Consider the following 19,006-nt stretch of genomic DNA (forward strand, 5'->3'; position numbering starts at 1 on the left):
CAGATTTGTTCGTTCTTTTGGCAGTCCATTGCATATTCAATATTCTTTGCCAAAACCACAATTCAAAGGCGTCAATTCTTCTTCAGTCTTCCTTATTCATCGTCCAGCTTTCGTATGCATATGAGGCAATTGAAAATAGCATGGCTTGAGTCAGGAGCACCTTAGTCTTCAAGGTGACATCGTTGCCGTTTTAGTGAGAGTAAAATGGTATCATATTGTGGTTTTGATTTGCATTTCCCTAATGACTAATGACATTGAGCAAATTTTCGTGTGGTTTTTGGCCATTTGTATTTCCTCTTTGGTGAAATGTCTATTCAAGCCCTTTGCCCATCTTTTGATTGGGTTGTCTTTTTGTCGTTCAGTTGTAGGACAGAGAATTTTATGAAATGTAATATCACAAGAGTGGCATCCCATCACCTTTGCCTTATTCTATTAGTTAGAAGCAAGCCATAGGCCCTGCCCACATCCCTCTATACCTTCTTCCCACTGGCCCTAGTTCTATCCCTGCAGCAACAAATAACACATCGACCCCTTTTCCACATCCTCAAGAAGAGAGGATTACAGAAAGGCATGGCCACCAAGAGATGGGGATCATGGTGGGGGAGAGGGGTGTATCTTAGAGTCTATCTGTCTCCCACACTTCCTATATCAAACTTTTACACCACTGCCTTCCTTTTAGTGCATTTTAAGGTTTCTGTAATTTGGTTTTGCCCTACTTGCAAACCATGAGCAGTTCCCAGTGAGTGCAGGTATTTTAATGAAATGACGTGTAGATTTTTTTTTTTTTTTTTAGTGTTTTTTTTTTTTTAATTGTACTTCAGGTGAAGGTTTACAGAACAAATATTTTCTCATTAAACAGTAGTATACATATTGTTTTATGACATTGGTTAACAACCCCACTACATGTCAACCCTCTCCCTTCTCTACCTTTTTTATTTTTATTTTTTGGTGAAAATATACATAGCCAAAGATACTGATGTGTAGATTTTGATGTCCTCTAGCTGCATATGTATCTTGCTATGGATTTCTGTTTATGGTGTAGATTCTGGCTAGCAGAGGCCAGAGGGAGCTTTGGGTCCTACAAGTAAGGGCCCTAATTATTCATATCTGATGATCAAGAGAGAAAGGGGTTGAGTAGGGCAGCTGAAGATGGCTTGCCCAGGAGAAGGAGTTGGTTCTCACTTACAAAATCTAGTGAACAAGCCAACTGATGGATCTGCTGTTGGCTTATACCCTGACGAGTGCTAAAAATTATTTATAGCCAACTTCTTGGGTATCTATAAATCCCAAGAATGGGAAAGTTAAAAATAAGAAAACAAAGAGTCCGGAGGGAAAATTTTTTGTGACATCTAATTCAGGGTTAAAGACTCCCTCTGTCCTCACTATTCCATCATGTCTTAAAAAATGAACTGAAAATAACGTTTCAGAAAATCATCAATGTTTAGCTTTTGTGGCTGCAGAGAGACATGGAAAAGGGCTTTCTTTATTGCATATGCTAAAAGCGCCAACGTTTTATAATTTGGGGTTTAGTTTTGTGTTCGCTTGTTTGTTGTTGTTAGCAGAATCCAATGGGGTGGGCTGAAGACTAGGAACTGTGTTGAGAAAGGCAGTGTGGAAAGAAAGTGGGAAGAAAACCCTGCATTGTGAGTGAGGAAACCTTGCTTCTAGACCTGCTTCTGCCCCTGATCAGTTATGTGGCTTCTGGAAAATAGTGTCCCCTCTCTTGGCCATAGTGCCCTCTTTGGTTAAACAAACAAAGAAATAAAAAAAAAAATACAAAGACTTGGAGCTGTAATGATAGCTAACATTTGTCTTGTGCTTCTTGGAAAAGCCCTTACTTCCACCTCCATAATTTCATTTGCTCCTCACAGCATCCCGGAGGGATAGTTGTTGTTGTGATTAGCTTCAGTCAAGTCGGTCCCTTGACTCATGGTAACCCTATACACAACAGAGCTCAATGCTGCCCTATCCTGCGCTATCTCCATGATCAATTGCATATCAGTCCGTTGTGATCCATAGGGTTTTCACTGGCTGGTTTTCAGAAGTAGATTGCCAGGCCATTCTTTCTGGCCTGTCTTAGTCTTAAAGCTCCTCTGAAACCTGTTTAGCATCACAGCAACACGCAAGCCTCCAATGACACAGATGGTGGCTTCACATAAGCTGCATTGGCCAGGAATCAAACCCAGGTCTCCTGCATGGAAGGTGAGAATTCTACCGCTGAATCACCACTGCCCCTGCAAGATAGTTAGGATGTGCTTATTGTTCCCACTTTATACAACACAGATCCAAAGACACACACCTTAAAGTGATCAACTGAGGTTGACTGCAAATCCAGACCTTCTGGCTTCCAATCTTGATTTATTTATTTTTTCTATCACATACTTCTATCATGTTTAGCAATGACATGGAAAGACAGCTCTTTCTTTTTTATTTTTAATTTAACGAATTATTTAAATATATTTACAACAATGACAAAAGAAAAAAAAAAGAGTAGCTGCTGAGGGTGCTTATGTATGACCAAACACCTCCTGGGATTTGGTTCCTTGGTTTGGAGGTTTAGGGTCATGGTTTCATGGGGCATCCTAGTTTATTCGGCTAATAATGTGTTTAGTGCTTCTGTTCTACCTCCTAGTTTGCTGTGTAGTGCCTAAGGTCTTAAAAGCTTGCAAGTGGCCACCCAAGGCATAACAATTGGTCTCTATTCTCCTGGAACAACAGAGGAAGAAGAAGAGTCAGGAGCAGAAGGAATGGATATGGAATATGTGGCTAGTTGCCTCCATGAACAACTGCCACCTTTGCCATGAGACCAGAAGAACTGGATGGTGCCTGACTACTAGTATTGAACATTTTGATCAAGGATTCTATAAAGGAATCCTGATCAAAAGGGGGAAAATACAGAACAGAATTTAAATTTCTCATGGACTCCAGACTTTCTAGAGCCATGAAGGCTGGATGAACCCCTGAAACTATTGCCGTCAGATAATCTTTAAACCTTAAACCAAAAATATCCCCTCAAGTCTTCTTAAAACCAAACGGTGGTTTAGCTTAACTAATAAAAAATGTCTGCCTTGAGCATTATGCTCTTTTAAGAACTATCTATATGGGATCAAATTGACAACAGCAACTTGAAAGATTAGATAGGAACATTAAGGGGCAGTAAGTTTATGTTAATGGGGGAAAAACAACTCATAAAAGGCGGATGAGAATAGTTGCACAACTCAAAGAATGTAATCAATGTCACTGAATTGTACATGTGGAAACTGTTGAACTGTTGAATTGGTGTATGTTTTGCTGTGTATATTCCCAACAACAACAACAAAATAAATAAAATTTTAAAAAAAGAATAAAAGAATAGAGAAAAATTATTTAAGAGCACTTAACCACCTGTGGGGTCATCAGAAACATGGAGAAGGGAACCAGAGAATCATCAAGCCTGTCCTTTCTCTTCCCAAGCGTGTGAAATTTCCAGCTTTCTAGTAGATGCTTTCCTTGCTTCCTTTACTGTAGAAATCACCATTTTGTGCCCTGCGTGTTTCTTTGCTTTCTCCCTGTGGTTTCACACATCTGTGCTGACAGTTCTGGTCTCTGCAGGTGCTTGTAGTGACACCAGGCCTGGTGAGAGGTGTCTTTGGTTGAAGGTTGGTTGTGAATAGCTTTTCTTTGAGGGCCTAATCTGAAAGAAATTCCCTTTGCTATTTGACATAACATGAACAATAGCATCAGGAATCCTTCTAAATCCACAAAGATAAATACATCTCATTGGTCTAATCTTTCCAAACATAAGCAACCTCAGAGATTCTGCTTGAAATGCCTTCGAGTCCTAAAGCAGGATCCGTGCTCAGATACGGTTTGGGCTCTTGGATGGGGTTTATTTTGGTGTCATCGGTCATGGCGGGTAGCCACATTCGTCTTTGACTTTCTAAGTTGTAATTTTCACAATCCAAGCCTCGTGGGTGGTACAGAAAGAAAAAAAATTATATGAGTATATTTCAAGCCTTTATTTAAATAGCCCTTCATCAGAGGTAACTTCTCACCAACCCTACCTGGTAAGTTAGCTGTAGCACTTTGCATATTTGCAGTTACTTTATTCACTGTTTGAACTTGGTTAATGAGTCTTCTGTGATGGAGCAGAAGCTCTGTGAGGTCCAGGCAGTGCCTGTCTTGTCCACTCCTTACCTCCAGCATCTGACCATTGTGGGCACTTGATGACCATCCGTTATCTGACTGCCTGATATTTTGTTTCACAGGAACAGACAATCTACAGATAAATGTCACCCCAACCCCGGAGTCATTTCCTCACCAGAAGTTGTTACCAATTTCACCAACATGGCCTTTCTCAGAAGTCAAGTTTTCCTCAGCACTGGACAGGACCAAGGATGTGCTGGGACCGACCCCTGACAACACAAGCTTGCTCCAGTTAGCCCAAACACCTCTGCCCAAGACACACCGCAGAACTAGGGCTCCCATGGATGTCTCTTCTTCCCTGTACCAAGGAAGTGGACACAGTGCCTCCCTCGAGCCTTCCAAGGATTCCACCAAGTCCCTGGTCCAAACAAGACCTCAAGGGGGAAGACCTCAAGAAGCAGCCGATGAGTCAGGTTTGCCTCACACCAGCATGCTGTCCCCATTGTCCATAGTCCCATCGGTGACATCCTTGGGTGCTGTCCTCTCATCTTGGCCAGTACCACTAGAGGGTCCCCCCATTTCAAGGCCAGGCGTTCTCCCGCCTCTCCCCCCACCTTCATCTTCTTCATTGGCTTCTGACTCACCTCATTCCATCATCTTTTTTAAGACAGCAGAGCAACCCGCCAAAGTGCCTTTATTCCCTCAGACGGCTCCAGCTGACTCCTACTCAAATCAGAGTGTAGCTAACTCCCTAAGCCCATTTGCTGATGAAATGAACCACACTCCATCCAAAAACACCCAGGATTTAATAGGCATCCCTCGTCTAGGTTTCTCCAGATCCTCAACAAAGCAATATTCTGAGCCCTCCCCAACAGAGAGTCCCCGCTCAGCAGGCTCACCCACACCTGGGTTTTGGAGCACCGTGGCAGAACTGGCCCATCTGTCTTCCCCTTCCCTAGCACCTGAAAGTCTTCTTTGGCTTCCAGGTAGGACCCCCTCAGTGTCAAGGTTGGAAGTATCTTCAAGTCCTGCGTCCACACAGCCAGTCAAAGCTGAAGTGGCTAAAAGAGCACACAGTGGGGTGCCTTTACCAACCCTTAAGAGTACAGCAGTGGCCCCTAAGGCTGAGCCTTCACCTTTCCAGACCACAGAATCAGTGGCAGTAGAAAAGACCAGCAGAAAGCTTACGCCTGCCCCTGTAAAGGACTCTGCTCACCTGCCGCATTTGTCAGCAGCTCCAGAGCATTTTGGAGGGCTCGCCCTTGCAGCTGAACGTGCCTCTTCTTTGGTGTCATCTCTGCCTTCCACCACAATGAGTCACGGGAATGCCATCCCTTCAGTTCCTGCATCACCATCGAACGGCACAGCAGACTTTCCCTCCATGTTTGCTTTCCTCCGGCCAGCACAAAATCATGCCTCTCCAGCCAGTGAGCCAGAAATGCCAACTCCTCAAGAAGAAGGCGATAGTGGGTCCCCTACCACTGCAGCTACAGATTTCCTCCTCTCCAGCAAGGCTCCTAATCTTCCTTCCATGACTTGGACATTTCCCCTGCAGAAAGAAGGTAACGTGACAGCTGTTTTAAAGGAAAATGAAAAGACAAATATGACAGTTCCTCTCCAGGCCCTTCCAAGTAAAGAGATTTCAAGTCTTCACACGGTAAACGGATTCATGTCTGATTTTAGCACTGATCCTATTTCATCTACTGTCATTACAGCACCGAGGACAAATCTCACTCCTTTAGAATTACTTCCACATACCGTCCCATCCATACAAACCACCCAGACTAGTTCCCCATTTCCTGGCTTTCCCAATACCAAGTCAGAGACTTATGCAGCTGCTGTAGACCCTTCTGGATTCCCAGCTTCAGCTTCCAAGCAGGTGACAGCATTTCCCTCTTCCACTGATGTCTATGATTCTTCAACAACGGGACACATGAATAAGCCAGAAATCACAGATGTTTTCTGGAGTTCTTTTTCAGCAGAAACTGGATCCTCTTCCAAAGAATCAACAATATCTGGCTTGCTGCAGCAAGCAAATTATGATTTAAATGGGCACACAACTAACTCCACAAGCTGGGAAACTCGTTCAACTTCGACCACTACTCCCAGTGGTTCAACTTCAGCTGCCAGTGCAATAAAGTCTCAGGATTTCAAGGATATTGCTGGGCATTCGGTGACTGCAAAAGGCTTTAGTGTTCAGGATCCATTCCTTGGTACAAGCATAAACCAGCCCATACAACAGCCAAATGTTACCATTGTTGGAAACTATACAAATTTCTGGCCCACAAACAGTAACAACCATACCAGAGACTTTGAAACAGCTGAGGTTGGAGATTATCCATCCACAAGTCAACATTCTGGGTCTCATTCCCAGTTACGACTGCCTGTCCATCCAACATATCCTCTTTTGCCAACTCCACCAAGTCTGACTTCTCCAGCTAGTTTGCAGGAAATGCTTTCAGATGGAACAGATACAAGTTTCCAAATTTCCAGCGGCATCTATCCATCACCTGGGATCAATGCTTCCACACCACTCCAGAGTATCCTGAGATATCACTCTACTGCTGAATCTCCTCCTGTATCAACCAGTGCCTTATTCAGGACACCCTCCAAAGTACTACAGGCTTCTCAACGCCCCGAGAAATGGACAGGTGCAGCCACTAATGCAGGTAGTTTGTTTCCTGGTACCCAACCAACAAGTATGACCACTTCCATGGCCAAAGCATCTTCAAGCAGAACACAAATAACTAGCTTTACTCTGAAGGAGCACACATACCCTTTCAGCAGTGAGTTAACGCCCCAACTAGTCATGTCATTGATCCTCTGCCTACTTGATTTTTTGAAAGTATTCAGAATTTAAGTGTCCCTATGACCAAACATAGCTATGCTAAAAATAGCATTCTCATTATGGTTGATCAACTTAATGAGCCTAAAACTGATTTGCTTAAATTCACCCTACTGCAATGCAGGGACTTTTCACCCTAGCAAACCCGTAAGTTGCATCCATTCATCATCACCAAAACACGTGATATGTGCGTTCCAGGCCAGTAACGAACTTTGTTTTATCTCTTGTTTCAGTGGAGTCCTCAGCATCGTCCAAGGCAGAACCAGCAGGAGCATCCGCAGCCACAGTGTTTCTGAGGAAATCAAGTCCACTGGCGCTGTCTGCAGCCCTGGTCGCTAAGGGCACCGGCAGCAGCCCTTTGGCTGTGGCCACAGGATTAGCCAAGAGCAGTTTGTCTACCACTCTAGCAAAAAATGTCACAAGCAAGACGTCGTCTGGCCCAAAGGCGACACCAGGGGCCATCCATACTGCCTACCCATTCACGCCAACCTACATGTTTGCAAGGACAGCACACACCATGAGCACACATACAGCCATGCAAGGAAACACGGGCACTGCCTCTGCCCTGTTGTCCACAACACACCTCCCCAGGAAACCACAAGCCATGCACACGGACCTCCCAAACCCCACCAACCCAGAGATGCCCAAAGCATCCACCACGCGCCCACTGACAATCACAGCAGCGTTGACATCCATCATGGCTTCAGTAAAGGGGACTCGATTGCCACCTTTGCTAGCAGAAAACACAGATGCTGCTCTTCCCGCTGTGTCCACTGCAGTGGTCACAACTGGTAAAATGGCGTCCAACCTGGAGTGTCAGATGTCCAGTAAGCTCCTGGTGAAGATAGGTAAGTGTCTACTGTCCCTCTGAATTTACTTGAAAGCAACAAGCGCATCCTGGCCTCAGATGTAACAGAATTGTTATGTTTTCTTTTAGATCATTGGTTCTCAACCAGGGGTAATTTTGCTCCCCCAGGGGACATTTGACAATATCTGCAGGACTTTGTGATGGTCACAACTTGGAGGGGGGGCGTACTACTGCCATCTAGTGGATGGAGGTCAGGGATGCCACTAAACATCCTACAGTGTACAGGGCATTCCCCCACAACAAAGATTTTTCCAGCCAAAAAAGTCAATTGTGCCAAAGTTGAGAAACTATGTTTGATCAAGTGACAGAGGAGAGGAGGCACATTATGTGACACTGATACTAGAGTCTTGGTCCCAGTCCTGGGATCAGTGTCCCCTGGGGAACCACAGTTCTGCCAGTGGGTCTGAGAATGCAAATATGTACCAAGTTTTGCCCATAGAGTGAATAAATGATGTCTCACATGAATGAATGACGTGACTAGTAAAAGACAAAATCTTTGGAAGTGCTACAGAATCCAGAAAGGCTTTTTGTCATGTATTTTCTCAATCAGCAGATACTAAAAGTACAGCTATGGTACACTATGTGGGAGCCCAGTATTTCTTTTGATGTTAAAAAAGAAACCTTCATGAAAAATTGGGTGGGCAGCATTAGAAGTGTGAGCAGAGCTCGGGTGCTGTGTTTTTAGCCCCCAGTTGCAGCAAAGCAGGCCTAGAATGCCCGGGGTGCTTTTAATAGGGCAGTAGTGTTTGCTATAAAAAGCATTAGAGAAATTTCGTGAAAGAGCATGCCAGTGCTGAATGCTCACATCCCGCCTTCCTCCTCACCCTACAAAGAATTAAACAAAATTATATCTTGAGACATGTCCTATTCTAAAAGGGGAAACTGTGAAACTAGCATAGCACCAAGTACAGTATCTCTTTCTATTTCTTAAGGAATTACACCATCTGGCTTTTTACCCCCCTCGCCCTCTGAGTGGCAGGAGGCCACCCAGAGGCAGAAGTCTCAAACGTTCTCCCCTTTCTCTCATGCATCGCATCCCTGCACCCCAACCACATCCATTCAGTCACCAGGTCCTTTCCACTCTACCTCCTCGATGCCCCCGTCTCCACACCCACTGTCACTTCCCTAGTTCAGACTGTCATCATCAGTCATTTGAATTTCTGCAAATGACCACCATATTTATCTCTCTGCCTTCAGACTTCCCTCCTCTCCGATCTGTTCTTCACTTTGAGTAGGGGACTGGTCTAAAATGCACTCCTTTGCCAAAAACCCTTTACTCCCCATTGCCCTCAGGACAGAGCCTTAACATCTATACTGATTATTTCACCTCTCTCCCCTTGCACTTGGTGCTCCCTCTGCTGGGAATGAGTGGGGACAACCCCTTCCCCCTTGGCCTGCTCCAGTTATCCCTCTGGACTTGCTGAAGCGTTACTTCCCCAGGAAACCTTCTTGGGTCCCCAAGCCCTTCCTAAGTCAGGGCTGGATGCTCCTCCTGGGAGCTACCACAGCATCCTAGGCTTCCTTTCCCATAGCACTTGCACATTCAATCCCAAATTTGTCCCCACTTGTAAGCTGGGGGCTGCCTGCACCTGCCTGGTCGATGGTTGTTTTAGGCTGCAGCGCATAGCTTGGGGCCGGCATCTGAGCAGGCTTTCTGTGACTGCAGTTGCAGGGGTTTCTTTGCGTACAGACCCATCAGAGGCCTCCTTGGAGCAGGCACTGAAGATGAGCTGCCTTTAGAATCAGAGGCAGTGTTGGTCAGAGGTGAAGTCCCAACCAGCATGACAGCTCTCACCCAGGAAACCTTCCGGGATCCCCAAGCCCTTCCCAAGTCACGGCTGGAGGCTTCTCGTAGGAGCTCCCAAAGCATCCTAGGCTTCCTTTCCCATCGCACCTGCCCATTTAATCTCTAATGCGTCCTCTCATCTGCATCTGCGCTTGTGAGCTGGGGGCTGCACCTGCCTGGCCGTGCTGCTTTCTTTTCTAGGGCCATGCAAAAGGCTGGGGCCTCCTGTCCTTAGGACTTTAGAGGGGCGCCATCCCACCCTCAAAAAGCCCTGGTGATGCAGTTAAGCACTTGGCTGCTAACCAAAAGGTCAGCGGTTTGAACCCACCAGCTGTTCCTTGGGAGAAAGATGCCGCAGGCTACTTCCACGAAGATTACAGCCTTGGAAACCCTGCGGGGGCAGTTCTGCTCTGTCCTGTAAGATCAGTATTAGTTGGAATTGACTCTATGGGAACGGGTCCCATCCCCTCATTGGCTGAACCTGTGACCACCATCTTTGCTAAGAACTGGCCAAAGGTGGTGGCTGGGGAGGAGAGGAGGGCTCGTTAATGATCATGTCCACTGCCTCACCCTGATTACCATGCTTCTGTTTTGCCTCACAGTTCTCTTTCTGACCCAAAGGAGACTGCAGAGCAGTGAATTCTTGAAGCTCAGCGTGGCCAAAGGGCTCACGCAGGCATTGCGGAAGGCCTTCCACCAGAGTAATGTCTCTGCTCACGTAAGCCTCTTGCTTTTGTAATCAGGATAATCCAGCTCTGTCTCCCCCTTGGTCCAGAGTGTGTTTAGATTATTTTCTTCCTTCCTAGGTGCCATAACCACACTTGCAGAAGAATGATCTCTCTTCATTTTGGCAAATAGCTAATGCATGGTGGCTAGAGGCAAAGGTCAAATTTAGAGACAGAAAATTGAAGCTAATTGCCTTTTGTCTAGGGTTTTCTTTTTAAGCTGGAATATGTAGTGCAAATGGTTAAGCACTCAACTACTAACTGAAAGGCTGGTGACTCAAACACGCCCAGAGGTGCCCTGGAAGAAAGACCTGGCGTTCTTCTTCCAAGAGGTCACAGTCTTGAAAACCCCGTGGAGTGCAGCTCTACTTCGAAACACTTGCGGTCTCCATGAGTCGGAATTGACGGCAACTGGCTTCTTGTTGTCTTTGTTTTATGCTGTTTTAAATTGGCCCATTATCCTGTTGTTCTGGAAAGTATTTAATATTGTTAGTGTAATTCTCCAGAAACCATTTCATTGCTTTTTCCTTTATCCTCCTCATCATTGCAAATAGTGATTTATTTCTGGACATTTTAAAATTATTCTGACTTGTAAATCGAGTCCAACTTGGCTTAAATTGTCAGAGGCAGACAGAGAAGTAAACAGTTTTTTTGTTTGTTTTTAGTTTTGTTTTTGTTTTTTTTTCCTTTTTCCTCTAAACCTTTTAATGCCAAGTATTGTTTAACAACTGCTGGCTGATTTTGATGGTGTGTTCAAGTGATAGCAGCTTTGCTTTGTAGTCTTTTGGTTTGATTCCAAGCTTTAAAGCTGTAAATGCAATTGGCAGTCAGTCAGCTCCCGTTTGTACCACCTAAAGTTGCTGCTCTGGCTTCCTCCTCTGACGCTTTGGTCTACAGCTGCAGACAGCCTAGTGGTCCTCCCCCATCCCCAAGAACCTAGACATGAGATTTGGTAGATAGTGTATGGGCCACTGTCAATCTCTTTTATATAATTATGAAAAAAAGAAATGCATTCCATCAAAGGTTTCTGCACCAGAATTTGTATTTGAAAGTTGAAAAATGTGAATGTTTTGGTCGCATGATACAATTTTCACTAAACTTTAGGCGTTTGCAAACTACCTTCACAGTTTTTGTCTTTTCTGCATATCATCACGGACTATGGTGACAATTAGTAGGTGTTAGTATTTTCTAATTGCCTCACTTTTTAAAACTTAAATACATTTCTTTTGAAAGGACATTTGATATTACCACCATAAATGGAAACCAGGATCATTTGCCACAAATAAAAGGTAATCGTAAAAATGAGAATGATGGAAACAAAACAAAAATTCAAACTAGACGTTGTTGCCTGCTGTAGTCTCTAAACCTGGTGTCCCTTTGTGTTTGTTTATTTTATTTTTTAAAGGACTAGCAAGGACTAGAGAGGTGTTAAGGAGTCCCTGGGTGGTACAAATGGTTAATGCACTGAGCTGCTGTCCAAAATGTTAGAAGTTTGAGTCCACCCACAGATCCCTCAGAAGAAAGGCCTGACAATCTACTTCTGAAAAATCAGCCACTGAAAATCCTGTGGGGCCCAGTTCTACTCTGACACACATGGGGTTGCCATGAGTCAGAATAGACTGGTGGATTTTACTGGTAGAGAGGTGTTAAAAGGAAATAAGCCCAAACCAAGACTTACTCCTTGAGGTAATTAGAAGGACCGAGAAGGGAGTAAATATCTCACTGGGTGATTTAGTGTTATTTAGTGCTGTGTCCATGTTCTATCCAGAAGTATCTCTTGTTCCACCTAAAATCATCTCAAACACCATCTTTCGGAAACAAACTGATGGGAACACACAACGTGGAAGAACCAAAGGCCCACCCATCCTGTCACAGGATCCGTTGTCTTGGCTTCTTTGGAAAATACACGTGACACTACTTACAGAGATGCAGGCATAAGCAGGGAAAGGCTGGTGTTAAACAACACCCTGAATTGTTAATACAAATATAAAATACAAAGAAAGCAAAATAAGATAAGAATAAAACCCAAAGCCTCGAAATCTTCCAGTTGGGACAGAAAAGAGATCAGATCATCAGTGTCCCTTCGGACTCTCAGCTGTAAGAGAAACTCTCTATGGCTCATCCCTGCCTTGGTCTTGAACTAATTTACAAGTCAAGGAAATGTGAGATGGAGTTAAGTCTAAGTGACTCATTTCTCAACGGAGCCCTGGTGGCACAATGGTTAAGTGCTTGGCTGCTAACCAGAAGGTTGGTGATTCAAACCCACCCAGTGGCTCCGTGGTAGAAAGACCTGGTGATCTGCACCTGTAAAGATTAAAAAACCCTTTGTCATTGAGTCAATTCCAACTCATAGCAACCCTGTGGGCAGAGCAGAACTGCCCCATAGGGTTTCCAAAGCTGTAATTTTTTTTTTTTTAATTGTGCTTTAGGTGAAAGTTTACAGCTCAAGTTAATTTCTCATACAAAAACTTGTACTCATATTGTTATGTGACACTAGCTGCAATTCCTATAATGTGACAGCACACTCCCCTTCCCACCTTGGGTTTCCCATGTCCCTCCAACCAGCTCCTATCCCTTCCTGCCTTCTCATCCTCCCTCTGGACAGGAGCCACCCATTTAGTCTCGTGTATCTGCCTGAAGTAAGAAGCATACTCTTGGTGGATATTATTTTATGTTTTATAGACCACTCTAATCTGAAGGAATGGTTTTAGTTCTGGGTTAACAGCGCATCCGGGGGCCATGGCATCAAGGATTCCTCCAGTCTCAGTCAGACCATTAAGTCTAGTCTTTTTACATAAGTTTGAATACTGCTCCACACATTTTTCCTGCTCCGTCGGGGACTGTTTGTTGTATTCCCTGTCAGGGCAGTGATTGGTGGTAGCCAGGCACCATCTAGTTCTTCTGGTCTCTGGTTTATATGGTCCTTTTGTCTCTTGGGCTAGTATTTTCCTTGTGTCTTTGGTGTTCTTCATTCTCCTTTGCTCCAAGTGGGTTGGGAGCAATTGATGCATCTCAGATGGCCGCTCACAAGCTTTTAAGACACCAGACGCAAGGCTATAATCTTTACGAAGCCGACTGCCACATCTTTCTCCTGCGGAGTGGTTGGTGGGTTTGAACTGCTGACCTTTGAGTTAGTAGCCTAGCACTTAACCACTGGGCCACCAGGGCTCCTTCTGTAAAAATTACAGCCTAGAAAACCTTATGGGGCAGTTCTACTCTGTCACATGAGGTTGCCATGAGTTGAAATTGACTCGGTGGCACCTAACAACAACAACTTCCTGACCCAGTTCTGAAGGTACCCCACTTCATCTATCATTTCTGCCTGTTAATTTTGATAAGCTATGAGAAATATAATAAAGCTGTTTTCCCCTGACTTCCACTCCCTGGAAATGTGTTTTGTCTGTCACTTCCTTTCTTTGCCTTTTTGGTGATGATTGTTGCGTATAGGATTATACTGAATCACTTAAGGAATCAAAACACATTTAATTCTAGTCCATTTGGGTTTGATGGAAATTATATTTTGCTGTATTCTGATACTTTGAGACTTGGCAATCCACGTATGCTTTATAGGACTGTTAGAGTATTGGTTGAATAAGAACATCCTATTCCCCAGCCACACTAAGTAACAGTTGTGATCCTAAGAAACACCAAGAAGAACGTAAAGTACCGTGGAAATAAACAACGAGTTCTGTGGTCCATTTGTTTTGTAGGTGGACATTCTGGAGTATTCTCACAACGTCACAGTTGGTTATTATGCTAGCAAGGGGAGGCTGGTGTACCTGCCTTCAGTAGTTGTCGAAATGCTGCGCGTTTATGGCATCAGCAATGTCACTGCAGATCTGAAGCAACACACCCCAAACTTGCAGTCTGTGGCAGTACTTGCCTCCCCGTGGAATCCTGAGCCTGCAGGCTACTTCCAGCTAAAAACAGGCAAGTAACTCAGAAGGAAGGAGTCTCTGGTGGTGCAAACATGCCCAGCTGCTAACTGAAAGGTTGGAGGTTTGAGTCCACCCAGAGGTACCTTGGAAGAAAGATGTGGTGATCTACTGCATTGATAACCCTATGGAGCACAGCACTTCTCTGACACACATGGGGTTGCCATGAGTTAGAACTGGCTCGATGGCAACTGGTAAACTCAGAAGGAAAGAATTCCTATCTATTCTGGGATCAGGGAGGTACCAAGAGGACACCTGTTTAAAAATTCCATTGCCAGGTGGTCTGTCGTCTTTTAAAAGTTTTTATGTCCCTGCTAATCAAATGCCTGAGTTCCCTCCACATCAGTCTAAATTTTTCCAACCCTGTTATCATCAGAAATGGCCCATCACGGGAGTCTTTCTTCCTAATTTATGTAATTAATATTTGTGAGTACCAAGTATCGTGGTTTTTTTTTTCTGTCTGTATTACCAGTGGACACTAGTAAGAGTTGAGTGTCCATAAAAATCTATAGTTTACAGCAATGGATTCCATATGCCACTGAATCAGAATCTCTGATCTGGTTAGCGCCTTGGAATCTTTTTTTTTAAGCTTCCTCATGATTCTGATCTGCAAAGTTTATAAACCACAAGAGTGGGGAAACCATTGAAATTGAAAGACTCAATCAACTTAATAATGGAGTTCAATTGATTCTTTTCCTCCTCCAAAGAAATAGAAGGCATGATCTCTTAAGTTATTCTTTTCTCAGTCTTTGAGCAGATGTCTACACATTCCAATCAAATGAAATAACAAAATCCTTTGCGTTGGAGGGAGTCCTAGATTCAATCATGCTTTTAATTCTTGTATGTTATCAATCATTTTAAGAGCCACTTTGAAAACTACAGCCAAACCTTGTTTGGCCTTACTGTTTGTTTGCCTAATGTCCCTAATCTAAAATCATGCTGTTTTATATCATGACCACTATTAAATTCAAGGAACTAAGACGTGGAGCTTCGCTTCCTTTGATTTATTCCTCTTCTTCTAGTGCTGCAGTTTGTGAGTCAATCAGACAACATACAATCCTGCAGGTTTGCCCAGACAATGGAACAGAGGCTGCAGAAGGCATTCCAGGATGCCGAGAGGAAGGTCCTGAATACCAAAAGCAACTTGGCAATTCAGGTGAGCAGGAGAGTGTTCAGGCTGACAGAGGCCGATCATATGGCCCATGCTGGCGAGAAGTGACTTGGGCCCCCCATTTCAAAGCTGCCTTTTGTAAACGTAACTTTGTACTTAGGGCATGTGATGTAGAAAGGAGAAGGTGCCACTTTGATGCCACTGAGTCGAGCTGATCATGACACTGGTGAGGATGTCTGGGGTATGGCTGTCACAGCTGGGGTCGCTGTATCACTCTGTACCTTCTGAGGTTTGGGATTTTATATGTATTTTCCCATATGGTGCTTCCTCTTTCCTTTCCAGTACATTTATTATTTTAAAAAATTGAACTAGAATATACTATGTGTCATGGATTGAATTGTAACCCCCCCAAAAAATATATGTATCAATTTGGCTAGGCCATGGTACCCAGTATTTTGTGATTGTCCACCATTTTGTGATCTGATGTGATTTTCCTATGTGTTGTAAATCCTATCTCTATGATGTTGATGATACGGGATTAGCAGCAGTTATGTTAATAAGGCAGGACTCAATCTACAAGATTGCATTGTGTCTTGAGCCAATCTCTTTTGAGATATAAGAGAGAAGTGAGCAGAGAGACATGGGGACCTCATACCACCAAGAAAGCAGCACTGGGAGCAGAGCGTGTCCTTTGGACCCAGGGTTCCTGCGTGGAGAAACTCCTAGACCAGAGGAAGATTAATGACAAGGACCTTCCCCCAGAATGGACAAAGAGAGAAAGCCTTCCCCTAGAGCTGATCCCCTGAATTCAGATTTCTAGCCTACTAGACTGCGTGAGAATAAATTTCTCTTTGTTAAACCCATCCATTTGTGGTATTTCTGTTATAGCAGCACTAGATAACTAAGACACTATGTAAGATATGGAAACCCTGGTAGTGTAGTGGTTAAGTGCTACGGCTGCTAACCAAAAGTCTGGCAGTTTGAATCTACCAGGCGCTCCTTGGAAACTCTATGGGGCAGTTCTACTCTGTCCTGTAGGGTCACTATGAGTCAGAATCAACTTGACGGCAATGGTTTTTTGTTTTTTTGTTTTTTTTTAATGTAAGATATGTCAAATGTCTGATATAAAGTGAATCAGTTCTAAACTGTTTACTCACCAAGATTTGCTATTTCTGCAGTTTGCACTGGGTTATTATTCCAGACACCTACGCAGACCATTATTTAGTTTAAATACACACACACACACACACACTTTCTCTCTCTCTTTTTATATTGAAGGCTTATTATGTGCCTGGAACAGTGCTAAGTCTTTTACAAATGTTTTGATACATAATACTCAAGATGTTCTTCAGAAGGAGGAAACGAGAGAGAGGTTAAGAAACTTCCAGAAGGCCACATAATTGATAAAGAATGGAGAAAGTACTTTAACATTGGAACTTGGTGTGGAACTTAGAACAGTGGAACAAGCCAGGAACCTATTGTTTTAGCAACTATGCTATACCAATGTCAGAACAATGTAGAAATGAGGTCCTTGATAAAACTTTTGATAAACAGGTGAACTCTTTCCCAGGGCAATTCTGTTCCTGGTACACTATATTTCAGCTTCCTGGATTAATAGCATACACACCATCAAAAGCTTTACTCAGACCCATTTTTTTTTTTTTGCAATTTTATTATCCCACCAAAGACAGATGCTTATTAATGAAATCCATCCAACTCCCAATTTTCCTAATTAACTGCACTATCCAATGTCTCTGTTTTCACTACTGATCTCAGGCCTTTGCAATTAAACCCAGAGGTTCTGACATTGACATTTAGCATAAATGAATTATCTGAAAAGCCAATATGATGTAGAAAGCATACAGTTTAATTTGAATGTGCAGCTTTCCTTTCCTAGACTCATCCAAAGTGTATATGGAAGTATCTCATTATGGTTTGGTTCATATTAAACCAAGATCTAAAAATATGTCACAGACTTAAGATTTAAGTAAGGAGTATGACTCAGTGCTCTGTGGGAAACCTTTTTCTTTCCGATTGGATCTGTGATCCTCACAAGCCCATGAGCCTAGTCAGAGCTTGGCAGCAGAACATACCCTCTAATTGTATTAGGAAGCACAGTCTTATTGAGCACCTGCTATTTATCAGGCACCAGGAGGGACACCAAGATAAATAAGCTGCTCTTGGCCTTGAGAAATCTCTCTTGTGTTGCTGTGTGGTAGTCTTGGGTCATTAGATGAAACACTGTAAAACAAGTAACAAGCCTTCCCTGGAAAAGACCACAGGTGATTTGAAAATCGCATCTAAATAAATTACTTTATTATACCCATTGAAACACCTCTAGAAACAAATGGATAATTGTGTGAATTGTTTTTACTAATCCTGCTTCCCTTTTTGCTTTGGCTGATAGGAAGCCGCAGCCAAACTTGTTGGCTGGATTTATTAACCTTCTAGGCCCCTGTATCACCCATAGATAATTACATGGTAATGAACACCCTGGGTTGAATTCATTAGTTTTTTCAGGATCTGGTTTTGTAGTTAATAACTTTCCATTTTATTGTATTAAATATAATTTGTGAGGCACCTTGAGTCCTTTGCAAAATAAGACCATGTAAATAATTAATTAGTTTAGAGAGTCCATGAGAAAGTGAGTTTTTTTTTTTTTTTTTTAACTTGAATGGCATTGGTTTTAGGGGCTAGACTACAGTCGGCTCAGTTAGGACTTTCTTGGTGGCATGTGACAGAATCCAAAAAGAGGAAATTATTGACTCATGTAACTAAAATATTCACAGTTCATTTACTTTAGCTTAACTGATTTCTTTATGAAGTTCTTTTCTTTGTTTTTTGTCTTGCTTTGCTCTGGGGTGGCGTCATCCTCAGGCCCCATGGGGTGGCCCTGGCGGCACCTCCAGGCTTGCTTCATCCTTATTGCTCACAGTCCCATGGAAGCAAAGTATCTCCCGTGTTACTCAAGTAAAAATCTTGGGATGAGCTCTGATTGGATTAACGTGGATCAGGTGCTCATTTGGGAACCAGTAACTGTGGCCAAGGACATGGAATGTCCCATTGAACCAGGCCTGGCTCCAGTCCCCACTCCTGGCCCTTTGGGAGGGGCAGCCCCATGCAAACCACATGGACGAGGGAAGCAGAGGTGGTTCCCCAAGGAAAATTGTGGTGCTGTCATAGAAGGGGGAATGGATGCTAGGTTGGTAAAACAGCTTTCTACTCCCTCAGCCCCGTAGGTCTGCTTGCTAAGTGAATCATGGCAGGAGTGAGTAGGAAGTTAAGAGAGAGCACTCAAAAAGCTTTGGGAGTCTAAGATTAAGGGGATGATGGCATATTTCCCCCTACAGGGCTGCTTCTATTGGGGGCCAGGAGCGTGACTTTCAGGGAAAAGGTGACCTTGGTCTGTGGACCTCATCTTATTTATACAGCACTTGACTTAGCCATAAAAAATAAGTATAACTTACCTGGATGAGTATGCTCTAGTTGTTGTTAGATGCCATTCAGTCTGTTCCAACCCCTATGTATGACAGAATGAAACATTGCCTGATCCTGCGCCATCCTCACAATTGTTGTTATGCTTGAGCCCATTGTTGCAGCCACTGTGTCAG

General features: G+C 43.6%; 1 protein-coding gene across 1 annotated transcript in view; it reads left to right on the plus strand.

Moving 5' to 3' along the window:
- The first annotated feature begins 4,897 nt into the window (after positions 1–4,897).
- Positions 4,898–19,006, plus strand: part of KIAA1549L (KIAA1549 like) — a 125,811-nt gene continuing 111,702 nt past the window's right edge. The window contains exons 1-5 of the mRNA XM_004369773.1: positions 4,898–6,778; positions 7,209–7,818; positions 10,227–10,342; positions 14,060–14,279; positions 15,307–15,440. Coding sequence (XP_004369830.1) covers positions 4,898–6,778; positions 7,209–7,818; positions 10,227–10,342; positions 14,060–14,279; positions 15,307–15,440 — 2,961 coding nt within the window. The remainder of the gene's footprint in view (positions 6,779–7,208; positions 7,819–10,226; positions 10,343–14,059; positions 14,280–15,306; positions 15,441–19,006) is intronic.

This window comes from Trichechus manatus, unplaced genomic scaffold, assembly GCF_000243295.1.
Source record: "Trichechus manatus latirostris isolate Lorelei unplaced genomic scaffold, TriManLat1.0 scaffold00006, whole genome shotgun sequence".
Taxonomy (NCBI): Eukaryota; Metazoa; Chordata; class Mammalia; order Sirenia; family Trichechidae; genus Trichechus; species Trichechus manatus.